Below are 17471 nucleotides of genomic sequence, written 5' to 3'. Positions count from 1 at the left end.
CAAACGTGGGTAACTGAAATAAATACACTGGCAGTAGTGCAGTTTTACATATACCTTGCTCTGAACCCTTACGTCCTTTTAAATATATATTAAAACTGTGAAATGTCCCAGAACTGAAATTTGAGATTTGTTATTTCATTTGACTAACTGCGGGAGCTGGGAAATGAAAGTGTGAAACCAAACTACCATTTGAGGAATGGCAGACAGAATTCATGTGTCAGTTTGGAGTCAGCTCTACTCAGTAAGGTGGGGTTTGAAAAACCGCATTAGAAAGTAACCTGTGATGTGTTGCCTTTCAAACAAGTGATAATGGTTGTTTGTGTATCACACTATTTTCTGTCTCTTTCAGAAGATACAGAAGACAGATGAAAAATCACCCCATCTTGAGAGTGAGGCCTATATTTGCGTAGTTCTGGCTTAATTGTAGAATTTGCCATCTAAGGTACAGTTTTGAGGGTGGCTGATGTTTGTTTTGGTTTTGTAATTATCAAAGTGAATATGGTCATGCAAGCTAAAATAAGACACTGAGAGGTAAAAATTTGGAATAGATTTCCTTGATAGGTATTCTTTCTGTTTTCTTGTGAATCTCTCTCATTGCTTATTGCTCACACGTTGTACAAGTAGGTCACTCAGGAACAAGTATTTCAGTAATTATATCTCTCTGTTTTGTTTGTTGAGCTATTATTTCCCATTCTGAGGAAGTACTGTGAAGTCATGTAATCTCTGCTGCTCTGGTAAGATGGAAAACAGATGGATTCCTCAGTGGTCAGCAGTGTTTCTAGCTACATTTGTGGGGTTTGGCCTCTATGTTTCTGTCAGTCTGCATGATTTTCTGTTTGTAAATTCATGGTGATTATTCCCAGTCGCCTTCTTGTCCTTCATGTGTTTGAAAGCAGTTTCCAGGATTGCTTCCTTCACCTTCCTAGGTGGCTAGTAGGCTCCTTCACCTTCCTAGGTGGCTAGTAGGCTTGTAGTTGCCTGGCTCCTCCTTCTTGTCCTTGAAAATAGATTAACACGTTTTCTTGAGTTCTCTGGAATGTGACCCATCAGCATAAAACTTCCAAATGTAGTTGAGAATGACTTTACAGTGGTAAGAACAGCTTACCAGTCCTTACCTTCAGCACTCAGGTTGGCACCTCAACAGATCACGTGGAATGTTAGGTCCAGTTCACTTAAAAATTTGTTAAATCTCACCCTCCCTTGCTCGGAATAAATTTTTTGTCCTCTTTCCTACACTTTCCCACAGATCTCAGGGATGTGGAATTCCAGAAGGCGGGTCTTACCCATAAAAGAGCAAGGCAGACAAGGTGCTTTGACATTTTTTGATTTTTTAACTTTCAGCAGCAGGCTGACGTTTCCTCTAGCCTTCCTTATGCTGCTCATGTACCTGTACAAATCCTTCTCTTGGAATTTCATATCCCTCACCAGATTCAACTCTAGGAGAACCTTGGTTTTCTTACCCTATTTTAGTGCACCTTAGTGGTATTCCTGTGTCAGTTGTTTACACACTCTGGGTGCAGCCTCACTTTACATTGGTTTGGCTTTTGGATTATCTCTCTTTTTTACGTCATTCTTCATCCTTTGCTTGCAAACCATGACTACCACTTCCTTGCTCATTCAGAGGTCACCTCTGTCATCGTTCCTTGTTTAAGCATTCCTCAAGCCGATTAACCAGCATCTTGGCAGAGATGTTTTTATCCTATGCAATTTCAGGTGGAACTGGTTCCCCTTCACTCTCAGTTCTTGAGCCTCATAGAAGGTTCTGTGGATGTAAATGCTGCACAACCACTTGCTCATTTGCAGGATGTGTCTGCTTCTCCTGAAGTTCTCCCCCTTCACCAGCAGCATGAACAAGACGCCAGTTGGCTGCCAGACTTTGGCCAACACCCTATGAACTGTGTAGTTATGCTTGGTATATTCCCATTCTCCCCTGGCTGTGTCCATGGTGCTTGAGTGGAGGAGCAGCTGAGTGTAGTAGTCATCTAAGGGCGGGACTGCTACCAGTCACAGTAATAGTTTGTCCATGGTATACTAGACCCAGGCCCCTGGCAAGCAGCATACTTTGCCTGGTGACAGGTTGGGCCAGCAGAGGTGTCTTTGTTCCAGTAGCAGCGACCAACCACTGTTCCTTACCCTGTGTTTCACATACTGCCACAGGACTCAAGCACAGATGGCTCAGAGGCTTTCTTGGACAGAGTTTCCTGTCCATGTGTGCTGCCAGGGCTCAGGACCTGCTCTGTAGACCACAGCTGCAGGAAGGAGAGAAGCTGTCCTCTGGGTGCTGGGGCTCAGACGCTCTCAGACTGTGCTGCGCTCTGTGTCTTCACATCCACCTGGATATGCTGAGGCTCTGTCTGCTTCTCCTCGTGCAATGGGGGCTTCTGTAGCTGCAGGAGCTTAGAGGGGGTCTTGTCTCTCTCCTTTTCAGCACCCCTGAATGTACAGTTTCCTCACTTTCTCCCTCAGCTTGATGGGTCCTTCGTTAGTGCATGCTTAGAAGTATATCAAATGTTTTCAGTAGTATAATACCACATCGTTTTATATCTAGAGTCTGTACATAAGTGTATAGTGTGTTGATACCACGCACGTAAAAGCCGGTAGTGCATGCGTGCTAGATATTAAGAGAGATTATAGGCCTATATATTATTATATATAGTATTATGATTATCATGAACTTAAAAACAAGTTTTAACAAAACAGCAGCTTTATTCAATATACAATATGGTTCTAAAAGCAAATGTTAGGAAATTTGGTATTTTTAGGATAAAAATAAGCATTTGTTACTCTGCTATACTTGAATGGGAACACTGTTACATTAGAAGATCACAACCAAAGGTATGATAAATAACGAAAAGGAGAAGTGTAGAAAAATGACTGCTTGCTTGGGTCTGATTTTGATAAGACATCTAAAAAAAGAAGAAAAGACTAATGAAATTTGTGACTAAGATTAAGTAAAGAAATTTTGAATGCAATTGAAGACAGTCAAACTTGAAACAAGTAAGCAAACCCCCTGGAAACAGATGCTTGATAAAATTTCAATGCAACGAGTAGAAGCTGAAAGGAATGGAAATAAATCCATCAGAAACAAATAAGATTCCTGAATCCCAGAAACTGGGAAACTAATAGGTAAGAGAGTAGTTTGGAATTTATGTGTGCATTGCAATAATAAAATATGTGTATGAAGGTAGTCTGACAAAAAAATAAAATAATAGTAGTAATCCCTCCCCTGATAGTAGTGCTGAATAGGGGCTAGAACTTTGTGCTGTTATTGCGGAGATCAGTTTATGAAGCTCAGTAGTTCGCATTGTAGAACTTGGTGAGGTTTCTTTGGTCTAAAACCAAAAGGAATCCAGCCCACTAAAATGTAAGGATGGAAATCTTGATGTTTTAAATGTGATTAATAGAAAATACTCTATTGTGTGATATTTTTAATAAAACTTTGTGAAAGATGTCAGGGTGATGACTCCTTTCTCCCTTGGTTTGCTATTAATGTCATGAAGAAGATTTTTTAGGTAATGAAACCCCAAATTCTTAATGAAACTTTTGACTATTTTAGCATAAAAGCTTTAAGAAAACAACCATGAAATATAGGGGGAGACTATAATAGAGAGGTGGGGGGGATCTTTGTGAAACATAAATAATCCCCTATAATTCTTATTTGCTTTGCAACTTTTTTACTTTGATGGAAGAGTTTTCTTTGCTACTGTCACCTGACTAACGTTTGCTGCTTTACCTATTATTTAATAGTTTTCCCAGATAGTGGTTTTACTTGCATCTTGGTAATAAATATTACTTTTTAGACAGATACAACTTATTAATGAAATAATAAAATGTTTCGGTACCTGATACTTGAAAAATGTATGCAAAAAGTTTGTAAGTTTTTATGTAATTGCTTAAATCAACATCTGACAGGTTTTTTCTTTCTTACTTGAATGTATGAATCATATAGGTTGCAATATACTAGTTAATTTACTCTTTTTAAAAATTTTTTATTTTATTTATCTCTTTAGGATTATCTTCCTGAGTTTTGACAATTTATTACCTGTTTGTGTTCAATGGGGCAACGGATTCACTTTGTGGTTGACCCTCAGGGTTGGTGCTGCATGGGCCTAATTATCTTTGTCTGGCTGTACAATACAATCTTCATTCCAAAGGTCATCCTTTTTCCTCATTATGAAGAGGGAAATATTTCAGTTGTGGCAGTTTTGTGTAAGTAATTTAAACTTTTTTCTACTAATAAAATAGTGTCTCTATCATGCATTAAAAAAAAAAAAAAATCCTGTCAGAAAAGAAAAAATAGGGTGAAAGTAAAGAGAAAAGGTAGACAAAGATAAAGGGTAAGAGTAGTGGATGTGTCCTACATTTTTGTGTTCTGAGAAGCTGAGACACTTCATTTCACAGGTGTTATTGTAGAACTTGTTTTTGTGGAAACCGGTGAAAAGCCTGAATGTGGCTTTCAGGTCCTGTTCTTAGAACTTGTTGACAGAATTTCAGGTTCACATCTCTAGGTGCCTGTCAGAATTTGGTGTGATAGTACTGATGACTGGCAAAAAACTAAATTTTGTTAGTTTTGTCATACATCCCTGTGTAGGGTAGCTCATAGGAGTTTTGCTGATAGGTTTGCTGGAGAAAAGGCTATGGCTGGAACAAACTTCAAGGTGAAGATGCACTATTGTGAATTTCTTTCATATGGAGGCTTTGAGGTGAGGTATGACTGGTGCTTGTGTCGTAAGACAGTGCAGGAACTTCTTAAAAACAATAGTGTGGTCATAGTAGCACCTGCTGGTGCTATCCAAACTGTTTACTGCTTTTTTTCACTCTGTTGGGGAGTGTATGTTGTATACTTAATATCAAAAATATATCTGAAATTGAATGAGAAGGCTGAGTATTTTTCCAGCTCAGTTCTGGAGCATCTGCATTTTTGATATAGTGTACTTTGTGTCTATGAAAAAAATTAACAAACGCTTATTTATTTTTTTAGGTTATTACTTCTGCTCATTGTTTTGTATAGCTTCATTATTTAGAGCCTCAGTAGCAGATCCAGGAAAACTACCTGAAAATCCAAAGATACCAATTACAGGTGTGTTAAATTGTTTCTATGTAATTGAAAGAAAGTTATTTTAATATTCTTAAAATAATTAAGAATAAATTTGACTTTATGATTTAATGGAAACCATGGGCTGTCCCTGCTGAATAAAGTTAGTACGTCACTGGTTTAAGTTTATTTTTCTAGCATTTTTCTTTGTGTAGTCTCAATACTTTTTTAAAAACTTGTATTCCACCAGAAAGTCCAGTTATGTAGGACCTTCTGCTAGGAAATTTTTCCGTGGGAAGAATGTTTTTTCATTTTAGACTTTCAAATGTATTGCATATGCTACTAACTTGATAATATTTAATGAAAAAAATGTTTAGAGGTAGCTAATTATTTTCATTCCACAGCTTTTGTCTAAGTAAATTTATATGATGTTGAAAATGGTGATGGAAAATAGTCCCATGCTGGTTTTTGCCTGTGTGTTTTTTATTCTTTTTTTTTTTCCAGAGTCTTATGATTGTATAGGCTGTTAACAAAAAGACCTGAACCATGGTGGTAATTACACTGCATTTTTTTAAAGTAGCCGTGCAATGGAGGAAGTCCTTTTTGTCCTTGTAAATATATCCCACAATTCCTGGAGTGCTTCAGAAGTTGGAGGAAATTTAAAACCTTAATGATTCTCCATAGAGAAAGACAGTGTTTTTATGAACTATGGGTGCTATTATCTAATGGATCGACCTTTTACTTTGGAGTTTAGAATGGAGTAGTGCTGTTAAACAGCATGAGCTTTTTCACATTAACAGATAATACTTCATGAATGAAGAAAATGTATCCCATGCAGTGAGGGTGAATACTTCAGCCTTGTCTTGAGGTGTAGTGAATGCCCAGAATAAAATTTTGCTCTCTCTTCCCAGTGTTACTGAAAATCTAGGATGATATGTTTGAAAACATAGTCTTTTTAGCATTAGTGCTGATGATACAATGTGCATGAAGTAGACAGCTGATCGTAGAAACAGGTGTATCTCCCTGGGATTCAGATGTGTCAACACTAATTGCACAAAACCTCATGCCAGTGTTCCTTCTGCTTCTGGCAACTGATCCTTTGATCAAGAAAAATGTTACGTGTTTCAAACTTGGATTCTGGAGTTAGAGGTTTTGCTGCAGGAAGAGCAACATGGATTTTGTAACCTGAACTGGATTATGATGACACTAGTTACAGACAGTTGTATTTATATTGAAGTTTTCATTTACCTTCAAAATACCAGGAGCAAATTCCCTTTGTACACAAATGTTTTTTTCTAATTTAAGCTCTTTGCGTAGCTCTCCAACCTTTGCATGCTCCATTCAGTCCATATGGCCGTCACACTTAATAAGTACTTCTGAAGGTGAAACATTTAGGCTAGGTCATGACTTTGATATTTTGATTTGGTGTGTGATATATCAGGGGTTTTGTACTTTTGGAGGTAGCGCTTCAATTCTCTGGTATGCTCTATGCTGACAGGAGGATACATTTTTGCATAGTACAAATTGTGTTGAAAAATGAGTTGGGGGTTTTTTTGTACTCTGCTGGTAGCTACCCTATTAGTGAGTGACACCTTTGTGACACTGGGTTTATGGCAACAGATTGAATATCAGTTTCCATCTGTCATTATTACTAATTTAATGATCTCAGATATTTGGTTTCTTTACTTCCAGTGTCCAAATGTTATTTTGCAGCAAGAAAGACCAGATTAGAGCTGCCTACAGGTGGCTCGGAGGAACTAAGTATAACTTCATTTTGTTTACACAGAGACAGTGTTTTACAGTAAAAAATTCAGAATTTCCTACTGTAAATATTAAGCTTTTTTTCCTTTTTTTTTCCCTCTATCCCTCAAATCTCTATCTGAGATTTGAGAAATTTTTGTGCCTCAAAAAATGTTTATTTAGGTAGAAACAAAGTTGAACAGTCAAAGTATTTAAGTTTCTCAGTCGTCCACCTGTTTTCCTTAAAGACAGAAAATACAAGCTTTTGTGACTGGAATTATTTCAGTATTAATCTTATTTGTTTCCCATGTGAAGATAAAATTTTTGAACATATAATTTGAATTTTCATTTTCAAAGAATTCTACTATGGCTGGTGCAATTTGAGATAAATACTAGCCAAGCTGAGCAATAGTACTCCTGGTCCTTTCAGCTACTCAGTATGTCTGGAGATTAGCTTTCAAAGAATCTCACATTAGTAACTCAAAAATAGTATATTTTTGTAAATAGAAGCCTATCCTCTATCTCTTTCTTTAAATTCTTATGTGTAAAATTGCACATGGTGATACACATGCCTTTAAAATGCTTTGAGATGGAAGATGCTTCTGAAGTGTTCATTGTGTGTCATATTTTAGCTAGCTAGCAGTAGCAGTGTTTCTTAGGAGGTTCTGGAACCATAGCGACATTGTATCTTGACTCTGTCTAGCGGATAATTCTTTTCATGGTAGAAATGTAAGGAAATAGTTGAGTTATAGTCTTTGTCTGAGTCACAGCTTTTGTATTGTGATAATTACTTTGTAGAAATATATAGGAAGAGAGAGCATTTTGGAGAAGGAAACTGGCGCAGAGTAGCCAGTTTATTTCCAGTTTATATCTTCCAGTTTAATGAAGGTCACAGTGGGAAAAAGCTTTTTATGTGGTGCATATCCTTTTCAGATCATAGTAAGATTCGTTTTTTTAATTGGAATTACAAGCATACAGATTTATTGTGAGCACACATTACTGAGTTTAAATCTCTCTAACATGTCTTTACATTTTCACCTAGAACGAGAACATTGGGAGTTATGTAACAAATGCAATATGATGAGACCAAAGCGTTCACACCACTGCAGTCGCTGTGGACATTGTGTGAGGAGGATGGATCACCACTGTCCATGGTAAAACCAGGACATTTCTTCTAATAATCTACTGTTTTTTTAGTGAAATTTCACTTTGAAATTTATGGTCTTGACTGCTCCTCATTTTTCCTGTTTCTTTCCCAGTACTGCTTAATCATTTAGGCATTTGAAGGAGGGAAGTAATAAATTTGAGCTTGCATATTTCACCAGTAAAACTCAGAGTAAGTGAAAATAAACATTTCTGAACCTAGTTCTGAGGTATCATTTTTAGCAAGACAAACTGCAGAGAAAGAACTGACATCAGGATTTCCTTATGTTGATTTAGCCATTTTTCAAACTATCCTTTTTTTGTCAAGTTTTTGCGGCTTCAGAGAATAGTACTAGTATAGTGCTTCTGTCACATTGGCTTAGTTTGGTACTCATGTCTCTGCCAATGCTTGTATAAAATTGCATCCATGTAATTTCTGTGAAGCAGACTATGCCTCAGTTTCAGAGGGTTTTGATCTTGTACTTAGAATAGATACAATGATGGAATCCTTGTGTTTCCTTTACTCTTTTTGTGTTGGGGTATGCAGAAGGAGTTTCTGAATAGGGATGCCTGTATTGTCTTCTGTGCCTTTGGTTCATTTCTGTGTCGTATTTCTTCGGAATTGGGCTATCTTGTGATCACATTTATTTTAAAATGTTTGTTTGCATTTCCAGTTTTTGAATTCTCTGTAGTTCGCAACCTGTGAAATGTGTTGAGTAGTAGAAGACAAGACATATTACTGTGAAATTTTGCAGGCTTTAAAAACCCAATTTTATTACAAGAGTTTTACTTAAAATTGCAGTAGTACCTTTGCTATATGAAAATACAGAGCAGTGTGTCTCCTGTTCTAAGCAATGATCTCAGTAACACAACCTACACTTTAAGTTGTGGTGCAAGACATCCAGTAGTCTGCTTCATAAGCAATCATAAAGTCTTCTATTCACAGTATCATAACTTTAGTGTTAAAGTATTTGTATTTCTCTTTTTATATATGCACACTTTGTTTCTCTGCAGGATTAATAATTGTGTTGGTGAAGACAATCACTGGCTGTTTTTACAGCTGTGTTTCTACACCCAGATCCTTAGTTCCTATACGCTGCTACTTGACTTCTGCCATTACTACTACTTTTTGCCTCTGAAAAAAGAAAACTGGGTAAGAACCTGTTTTCTCTGTGAACTCAACAAATAGTATTGCAATGTAATTTGTTTTGGTATCTAGTTACTACACATTTTTCGTGGATCAGCTTCACTCTCAGTCAAGAGAGTCAAGAGAGTTCTACTAGCTGTATGGTATTAAGTAAGCAAACTGATTTATGCTAAGTAACCAAATATTTTTATGAAAGAGTGTGTGATTTCTCTGTGTTAAAAACACAACACTAGTTTTCTTAGAAATCTAGGAAAGGAGGGAAGAACCAGTTAGCTTTCTTTGGAAGTGATTATGAGTACTGGAAAGACATAAGGTAATTACTTTAGATGTATTCAGATTTCCTTTTGCTTTCTCCAGAGTAGATTTATGTAGAATATATAGCTGTCCTAATACCATGTTTTAAAAAGCTGATATTGCTTTTTTAAGAAAGGAGAAAGACACATGATGCAAGGGGAAAAAATATACATTGGTTTTGTAGCAGTATTTTGTGTTGCTTTGAAAAAGTTATGTGGGTTAAGGAAGAATTAAGTTTGGTTTGTTTTATGTGGAGTATATATAAATTGTTACAGTATTTTCGTGTCTTGTCATCAGTAAAAGACAGTTGTACACAGAGAGAAAATAGACTTACTGACTGGAGTAGAGTAAAAGATTAAGGAATTTCTTCCACTATGAAGCTTATATTGTAAAGTTGCTATCTGGTGCTCATTTATGCCTATTATCTGTAGTATTCAGAATATTGAAGAAGGTTGCTTGAAAGTTGCTCAGTACTTGAAAGTGCCAGAGCAACAGTTAGAACTCTTTCCTAATTAGAAGACTGTTATGGCATCTTGCTTATGAAGGAGCATAAAAACTTCTAGGCTAAATCTGAAGTGAACTTTGTATTTGTACTGGACTATAACAAATACAAGAACTAAAGAGAAAAACCTAGAAAACAAGTTTAAATCATTTTCAAAATTAGATAACATTCCAAATTTCAAAAGTGAAGAGAATAAGATCATCACAGATATTGAATTCTAAATTTTGTTGAGATTTTTTTTCAAATACTGGGCACAGAAAATTTTTTTAATTCTATGATGATGTCACACCCTGTCATACTCTCTGCTGGTGATATCATACTCATCTCTTCAGGCTACTGAAACCTGATCCTTCATTGTGAGTAAGGCAAGTCCCATTTTCTGTTTTTTTTGAACAAAGAAAGTTTGTCATATGATTTTGTATCCCACATTATATAAGAATTTCACTTTGTGAAAAATTCTACTTCAGGAAAAGGATGGGGCATAGTTTTCCAAGCTTCTTACTTGTTACTGTATCAGTCTGAAATAGATGTGATGTTCCCAAAAAAGTTTATGTGAAGATGATGGGGCAAAGGAGAGCTGAAAGTGTAGGAAGACTGTATTCCTTGGATAATCCAAAACTGATAAAAGTGCTATATTCAAATTCATAGATACCAAGTTTTTATTATATTGAATGTTCCAAAGTTGAAGATTTTTGTAACTCTTTCTTTAAAAAAATTGTATTCTAAAGGAATTTAATTTCTTTTTCCATCCACATCAATTCTTCTATTAAATCATTGAAGGGACTGTAGAAATATGGAACAGAAAATAATTTTCTCTCTGCTTGGAGCATCTTTCCATAGGCACTGAAACAGACTTGTTAGCTTCTAATAGTATAATGTCATGGTAGGATATTTCCTTTTTATTGTGAATGTTCCTCGAATGTATTACTTCATGTAATTACCCTGTGTTAGGTAACGAGCCAAAGTTCTGTTAGCCTTGCTTTTTGAAAGTAGTTTGAAGGGTAACCAAGTTATTTGCTTGGAGGTGCTCTGTGCAAGAGAAGGAAAGGAAAATCATGTTTACTTCAGATGTTTTACGATACCTAAAGAGGTGATAATAAATAATCATTAATGATGACAGTTCAGAAAATTTGTACGTATATGTATAAAACTTGTTCTTGCTGATATAAATGGATTCATTTGATGTCTTTTGGAGAGCGGCCTAATTTTAGTATCTACTCCTTTTACAGGTGACAGGTTAGGAGGCAGAATACATGTGCAACAATTATATTAATCCATTTTAATATGCTTGCCTGAAGAGTGGATCAGGTTCTTGTACTTGGCTGCCTAAATTTACAGAGAGCTGTGGAAGAAATCAAGTACTTTGCTTTGTTTAATTTTGTTTAGTTTTACCTGTGGTTTTATTTGGCTTTATCGATTTCCATATGTGAACACTTCAAATGACACTCTTCCTTTGAAAAAATGTGCCTGTGCTATAAGTGTACAGTATCCTGTTCCCTAGAGAAAAAAATATGTTTATACGATATAGAAAAACAGTAGACACAGGAGATCTGGGCTGTTCAGACCTCCTTTAAGTACAGTGTAACACTGAATAGTGTTTAGCTTTCTCAGTTTTTCAACTGCCAAAGGGGAGAGCACACAGTGAAGCAGAGAAGACTAAAATAGTTTGTTGGCCTGCCTAGTCAATATATCTCTCTGGAAGATGCTACCAGAGTTCCATGAAGATGATTTTTTAAAGTGTGGCTAAGGATGTGATGCTGTATATGTTTGCACCACAGAGTAATTTGTCAGAACTATGTCTTTTTGACACCAGATGAACAGAACTGAGAAGATTGGCTTAGCAGTAGTTTAGGGGTTGAGGCAAGCATCCTGCAAGATTCTTTTTATCTTCGTATGTCAATTAAGCTGAAATACCACAGCATTCCAGAGAGTGCAGTACCTTCAACCTTTCACAAGAGCGCTGTTCTTTGTTGAAATTTTGGTTGTTACTGAGAGCTTACATTTCCTGAATTGAGAGGGGCTAGTGTTTAGCACAGATTCAAAGAACTGGTTAATTTTTATTTTTTTTTTCTAAACAGCCATATGGAATAAGCTTATTTTTGCTCATTAAAAATACTTGTGAATTTTTGGCAGTGTGCCTTCATCTACATTTTTATTCTTCAGATAAAAAGTAGTACATAACACAGAAGCTGTAGAATTAAAATTGCTTGTAGTGCTATTGTGAAATAATAATTTTATTACAGTACTCATTAATGCATTGTGAAAATTTGATCAGCATGTTAGTATCTCTTACCAAATTAAAACTTGTTGTTTTATTTTTAAAGGATCAAAAACGAAAACCCCAAAAATTTAATTAACTATTCTGAGTTAAAGGTGATAGCTCTAAAGGTAATGGAGGAAGCCGTTTCTATAGATACAATCTTTTTAGGTTCACCTCTTACTGCAGAAAATTGCTTTATAGTAGTCTTTGCTCTTGTAATTGATACATGGTCTGAAAATTAGGTTATGGTTGTTGCCTCTGTTTGTCCAGCAGGAGGAGTGCAATTACTGCTAGAAATAAAGGAGATGGTAATTAAATTGATAATGAGGGATGATAGAAAAATGTATTGTTCAAATAAAATCAGTATATTAGTTCTTCTGCAAGCTTTGGTGATTTTTCAGAGGTTAACACATGTTAAAATATTCTTAATTTTACATCTTCCTGAAAAAATGTCAGGAAGCCTGTATCTTTTAGGAAGTAGTCAATCTTGTGAATAGTGAGATAAGAAGAAAAAGTATTAGACTTCTCATCACTACATGGCTTGCTCTCTCCATGGCTGTTCTGGCACAGATTCTAGATACAGGTGGTCAAATTGCAAATGTAAATGCTTTGGCAGTATATTTTACCTTATTTGTAGAAGGCTTTTAATCTTTTAGGCAAAAGAAATTCTGCTGATACATTCTGTTCGCTAGAAATGTTGCTACAATAATTGTCATAGACAAACCCCCTGACATACAAAAACCTATGCCACTTTGCTCTAGTTTAGTTTTATTTTGTTCCTGTTTCTGCAATTACAAATCATTGTCTTTGACTTCGGAAAAGGATTTTTTGCAGTAATATTAATATTGACTAATAGTAATTAAAATCTGAAAATATGTATCATTCAAAGTCTATTTATATTATAAAGAAAGTCTAAAGGAAACTTCTTCTCTTAGAATCAAAATTGTGTACTGGATGGGAGAGTGTTTTAAAAAATGAAAACATCAGTATTTTCCTTCTCAGTGTTCTGCAAAACCGACTCAACCCTGCTCTCCTATGCTATAGTTAAAAGGACAGTACATGAGTATTGAATTAAGTCCTTCCTCTTTCTTCCTACAAAATTTGCAGTCTGTAGTTTTTAGTTTGCCTTCTGTAAAGCCTGGCTTTCTTTTGTATGATACACTGGTTTTGCCATAGCCAAGTTGATTGGCTTCATCAGCAGGCTGGGGTAGACATCTCCAGCATTTACAACTGACCACAGACAAGCAGGTTATCATGTATTACACAAAATATTGTTCCCCAAGAAAAAAAGAGGTCTCTTAATATATTTTCTTACGTGTTAATCTCTGTGTGTGTCATATTTCAGTAAAGAATAAAGATTGAATAAATTAATCTTCCATTGTAAATGAAAAACTAAAAAGATGGTCTCTTCTTGAACAGGTGCAATAGTCCTGTGTTTCCTGCTGAAAGCTCTGCCCTCAGTACATTGTGCTGCTTTAAAGGAATACTATAAATCCTTGAAAACAGCAATACAATGATGTACAGGGCAGGGACTTGTTACATGTTTTTGAGCTTTTTTGTTGTTATTGTTGGTATGGTACAAAGAGTTGAATTTGGAAGCAGTGATGGACGTATAATGGACTGCAATCTAGAGCGGGACCCATTATTGTTTTCGACCTCTCTCCTGTACAATAGCATAAAAGCCATGGTAGCTATTGTCCTAGTCACTGGTAGCATTCTTTGTAGGGATCATCTATAATGGTTGATGCTCACATATGAGGATGAGGCATGTGTTCTGCTGTGGAGTTGAGGATGTCTCTTGTTTATCTGTCACAAAGACTTTTTTTCAGTAAAATGTTTTGGTCTTGCCTAAAGATACCAGATTTTGTGGTTTGTAGTCCATTTTTCAACATAATCCTATAGACCTACATGTATTTTGTGGCATGTTTTTATTGTACACATTTTTATCCAATTTTTTGGGTAACTACGAAAAGTTGCAATTTGACTGGGTGGATAGAAGTAGCAGCTAAATGGAATTTAGAAACCTTTAGAACAGGCAGCAGCCAAGGCAAGTGCACATACCTGTGGTGTAGGAAATGCTAAGTAGAAAAGCAGTGGCAGCAACCCATGTAAACTGAAGTTTTGACAGACCAGTTAGGCTATGGGGCTAACACAGAAGAGTGAAGAAGAGTAGAAAGGGGCTATCTGAAGGAAAGTTCTCATGTTTTTAAGAATGTGCATTTAGCATCTGTGCCAAGGGCCATACATGACAGCCTGGCACAATGTGAAAAAAGCTGCTGGGACACAAAACCCTGTTGTGCCATGAGTGTTCATGCATTGGTGATGTCAGCTAATCTGTGTGTATGCTTTGTGGCTCAGTCTATATAGTTTTTTTCTGTTAGCAAAAATAGCCTGCACACCAGACTTCAAAATCACACTATCTCAGTACTCACACTGCTGAGACTGGTGAGTACTAAGTGGTATTGGAGCAAGAGGATCTGTTCAAAGCACATGGAAAGAGGGATTGATTAATTTTTGACTAGTTTTGATTGATTATTGTTTTGATTGGTTTTCTTAGCTGAAAAATAATATTCTTGTATGTTCTAATAAAACCAAATTGCACTGAGCTTTTGTGCAAAGCTGCAACATCCTAAATACGTTTTGCTGCTGCTTCTGCTTCTTCTGCTGCTCATACTCCTTCTCCTGCTCCTTATCCTATTCCCGCTCTTCCTCCTCTCTTCTTTTCTTCTTCTTCTTGGAGTTAAATATTTCTATTACAATGTAGAATTGTTTAACATTCTATTATTTAGGTCTGATTGCCAAAACAGTCAGTTATTGCATATACTTTCGTTTTCTATGGAAAAATGTTTTTCTGTCTGTACAGATTTGAGGGCCCAGTATTGATTTCTAGTTCATAATTGCGTAGGAATTCATTTGCTAGGGATGTGGAAAAAGAGAGAGGACATATGGGAGGAATATAGAATTATTGGCAGGGAATGCAACAAGGAAAGGCAAGGCCCGTTGGAATTCAGTCTGTTGAAGGATATCAAGGACCATAAGAAGGGTATCTACAAGTACATCAGCAGGAAAAGAAAGATTAGGGAAAATGTGGGGATGCTGCTAAAATCAGATGGGTAACCTGCTGATAGCAGACAGAATGAATTACTCCTTTGCCTCAGACTTTACTACTGAGGCCATCCTTCAGGAATCCCAGACCCTGGAGGCAAGAGAGGAAGGCTGGAGAAAAGAAGACTTGCCCTCAGCCTTTGAGGGTTTGGTTAGAGATCGGCTAGGCAGACAAAACCATACATAAATTCATGGGCCCTGATGGGATGCACGCACTGTTGCTGCGGGAGCTGGCAGATGCTGTTGCTAGGCCCACTCTCTGCATCTTCTTTGAAAAATGATGGAGGAGAGGTGCCCGATGACTGGAGGAAAGCCAGTGTCACTCCCATCTTCAAAAAGAGCAACAAGGAGGGCCCAGGAAGCTACTGGCCAGTCAGCCTCACCTCCAGCCCTGGAAAGGTGATGGCACGGATCACTCTGGAGGTCATGGCCAAGCACGTAAAAGTTAAGTTTGCTGGTGACGCTAAACTGGGGGCAGTGGCTGATCCACCTGAAGGCTCTGCTGCCATTCTGTGGGACCTTGATCAGCTGCAGGGTTGGGCAGAGAGAAACCTAATGAGGCTCAGCAAGGGCAAGTGCCGGGTCCTGCACCTGGGGAGGAACAGCCCCAAGTGCCCGCACAGGCTGGGGCTGACCTACAGAGCAGCTCTGTGGGAAAGGACCTGGGACCTGGATCACAAGTTGTCCATGAGCTGTCAGTGCCCCTGTGGCCAGGAGGGCCAATGGTGTCCTGGGGTGCACTGGGAAGAGTGTGGCCAGCAGGTCGAGGGAGGTGACCCTTCCCCTCTACTCAGCCCCAGTGAGGCACAGCTGGAGTGCTGTGTCCAGTTCTGGGTTCCTCAGCACAAGAGAGACCAGGAGCTGCTGGAGAGGGTCCAGTGGAGAGCCACAAGGATGATCAGGGGTGTGGAGCTTTTCTCTTCTGAGGAGAGACTCTGGGAGCTGGGCCTGTTTGGTCTGGAGAGGACAAGACTGAGAGGGGACCTCATCAATACATAGAAACATCTCAAAGGTGAGTGCCAGGAGGATGGGGCCAGACTCTTTTCAGTGGTGCCCAGCAACTGGATGAGGAACCATGGCACAAGATGTTCTGCATGAGAACATGAGGCAGAACTTTACACTGAGGGTGGCAGAGCACTGGAATAGCTGCAGCTGCCTGCGGAGGTTGTGGAGTCTCCCCCTCTGAAGACACTGGAAATCCACCTGGATACATTCTTGTGTCACCTGCTGTAGGTGACCCAGCTTTGTCAGAGGGGTTGGACTGGATGATCTCTAGAGTTTCCTTTCAACCCTAATGATTTTGTGAGTTGGGTTTGTTCATCCTAGAAAAGAGAAGTCTTCTGTTACCTGGGGGGATCCCACAAGAATGATAGAGAGCTTCTATTTATAGGAGTATATAGTGGCAGGACAAGGGAGAATGGCCTTAAACTGACAAGAGTAGGCTTTAGATTACATATTAAGAAGAAATTCTTTACTCAGAGACTAAAGAGGCGCTGGAAGAAGTTGCCTAGAGTATTTATGGATGCCCTGTCCCTGGAAGTCTTCAAGGCCAGAACTGATGGAGGTCTGAGCAACCTGCTGTAGTGAAAGGTGTCCATTCCACAGCAGGGGAATTGGGACTAGGGGATCTATAAGATCCTTTCCAATGCAGACCATTACGTGATTCTATGATTCTGTGATCTTTAGTGTGAAAGGTCTGTCCTTTTTTGTACCTCTAGTTTAACGTGGTGTAGTGGTTTCACGTTTACTAAACTTTGGTCTTGGTATTTACTCTTTTTGTGGGAAAGAGACTAGGAGAAAAACAAAGCAGGCTCAACTTTAAAATTAACAAATAGTTTATTAACATACGCTAAAAGAATAGAAAAAAAAAGTTGGAAAAAACTGAAAATGGAATGAAACTTTAAAAAACACTTTTCCCTCACAAACTGCTCACTTTTTTACAAAACAACATAAAGAGACAAAACTTGTAATTTTCAGTCAGTTTCACTGTCTGACAGTAGTCTTTCATCAATTCATTAGGGGAAGAGTCTCTCTTAGAGTCATGGATCCCACTGACAACTTAGAACAGTTCTCTTGTGGGTTTTAAACTGTCACAAAAACAACCGCCCGGAGAAACCTGCCTTTGTGACCCCTCCCAGGAGCAGGTTCCCAAGCTGCTGATGGGTCACGGGTCTTAAACTTTTGCATACTGGGGTGTCACCTTTTAAAGATAAATAACTCCAAAGCAAAGGATTTTTTACTTCAA

At 37.7% G+C, this 17471-nt stretch overlaps 1 protein-coding gene across 7 annotated transcripts in view; it reads left to right on the top strand.

Moving 5' to 3' along the window:
* Positions 1-348: 348 nt before the first annotated feature.
* Positions 349-17471, top strand: part of ZDHHC21 (zinc finger DHHC-type palmitoyltransferase 21) — a 37992-nt gene continuing 20869 nt past the window's right edge. For 4 of the 7 annotated variants that reach the window (XR_009208636.1, XM_040091240.2, XM_040091243.2 and 1 more), the window contains exons 1-5: positions 349-442; positions 4011-4209; positions 4982-5080; positions 7818-7929; positions 8933-9071. Coding sequence is in view for 6 of the 7 variants with exons in the window: in XM_040091240.2 (XP_039947174.1) it covers positions 4056-4209; positions 4982-5080; positions 7818-7929; positions 8933-9071 (504 nt within the window). In the remaining variant the exon portion in view is untranslated. Of the gene's footprint in view, positions 443-1246; positions 1308-3098; positions 3127-4010; positions 4210-4981; positions 5081-5539; positions 5588-7817; positions 7930-8932; positions 9072-17471 lie in introns of those variants that run through there. The other 3 variants (XM_040091244.1, XM_040091242.2, XM_040091246.1) reach the window with 3 other exon arrangements.

Source organism: Hirundo rustica, chromosome Z, assembly GCF_015227805.2.
Source record: "Hirundo rustica isolate bHirRus1 chromosome Z, bHirRus1.pri.v3, whole genome shotgun sequence".
NCBI classification, from domain to species: domain Eukaryota; kingdom Metazoa; phylum Chordata; class Aves; order Passeriformes; family Hirundinidae; genus Hirundo; species Hirundo rustica.
Note: the sequence above shows the minus strand (reverse complement) of the source record. Positions and strands in the feature narration are given on the sequence as shown.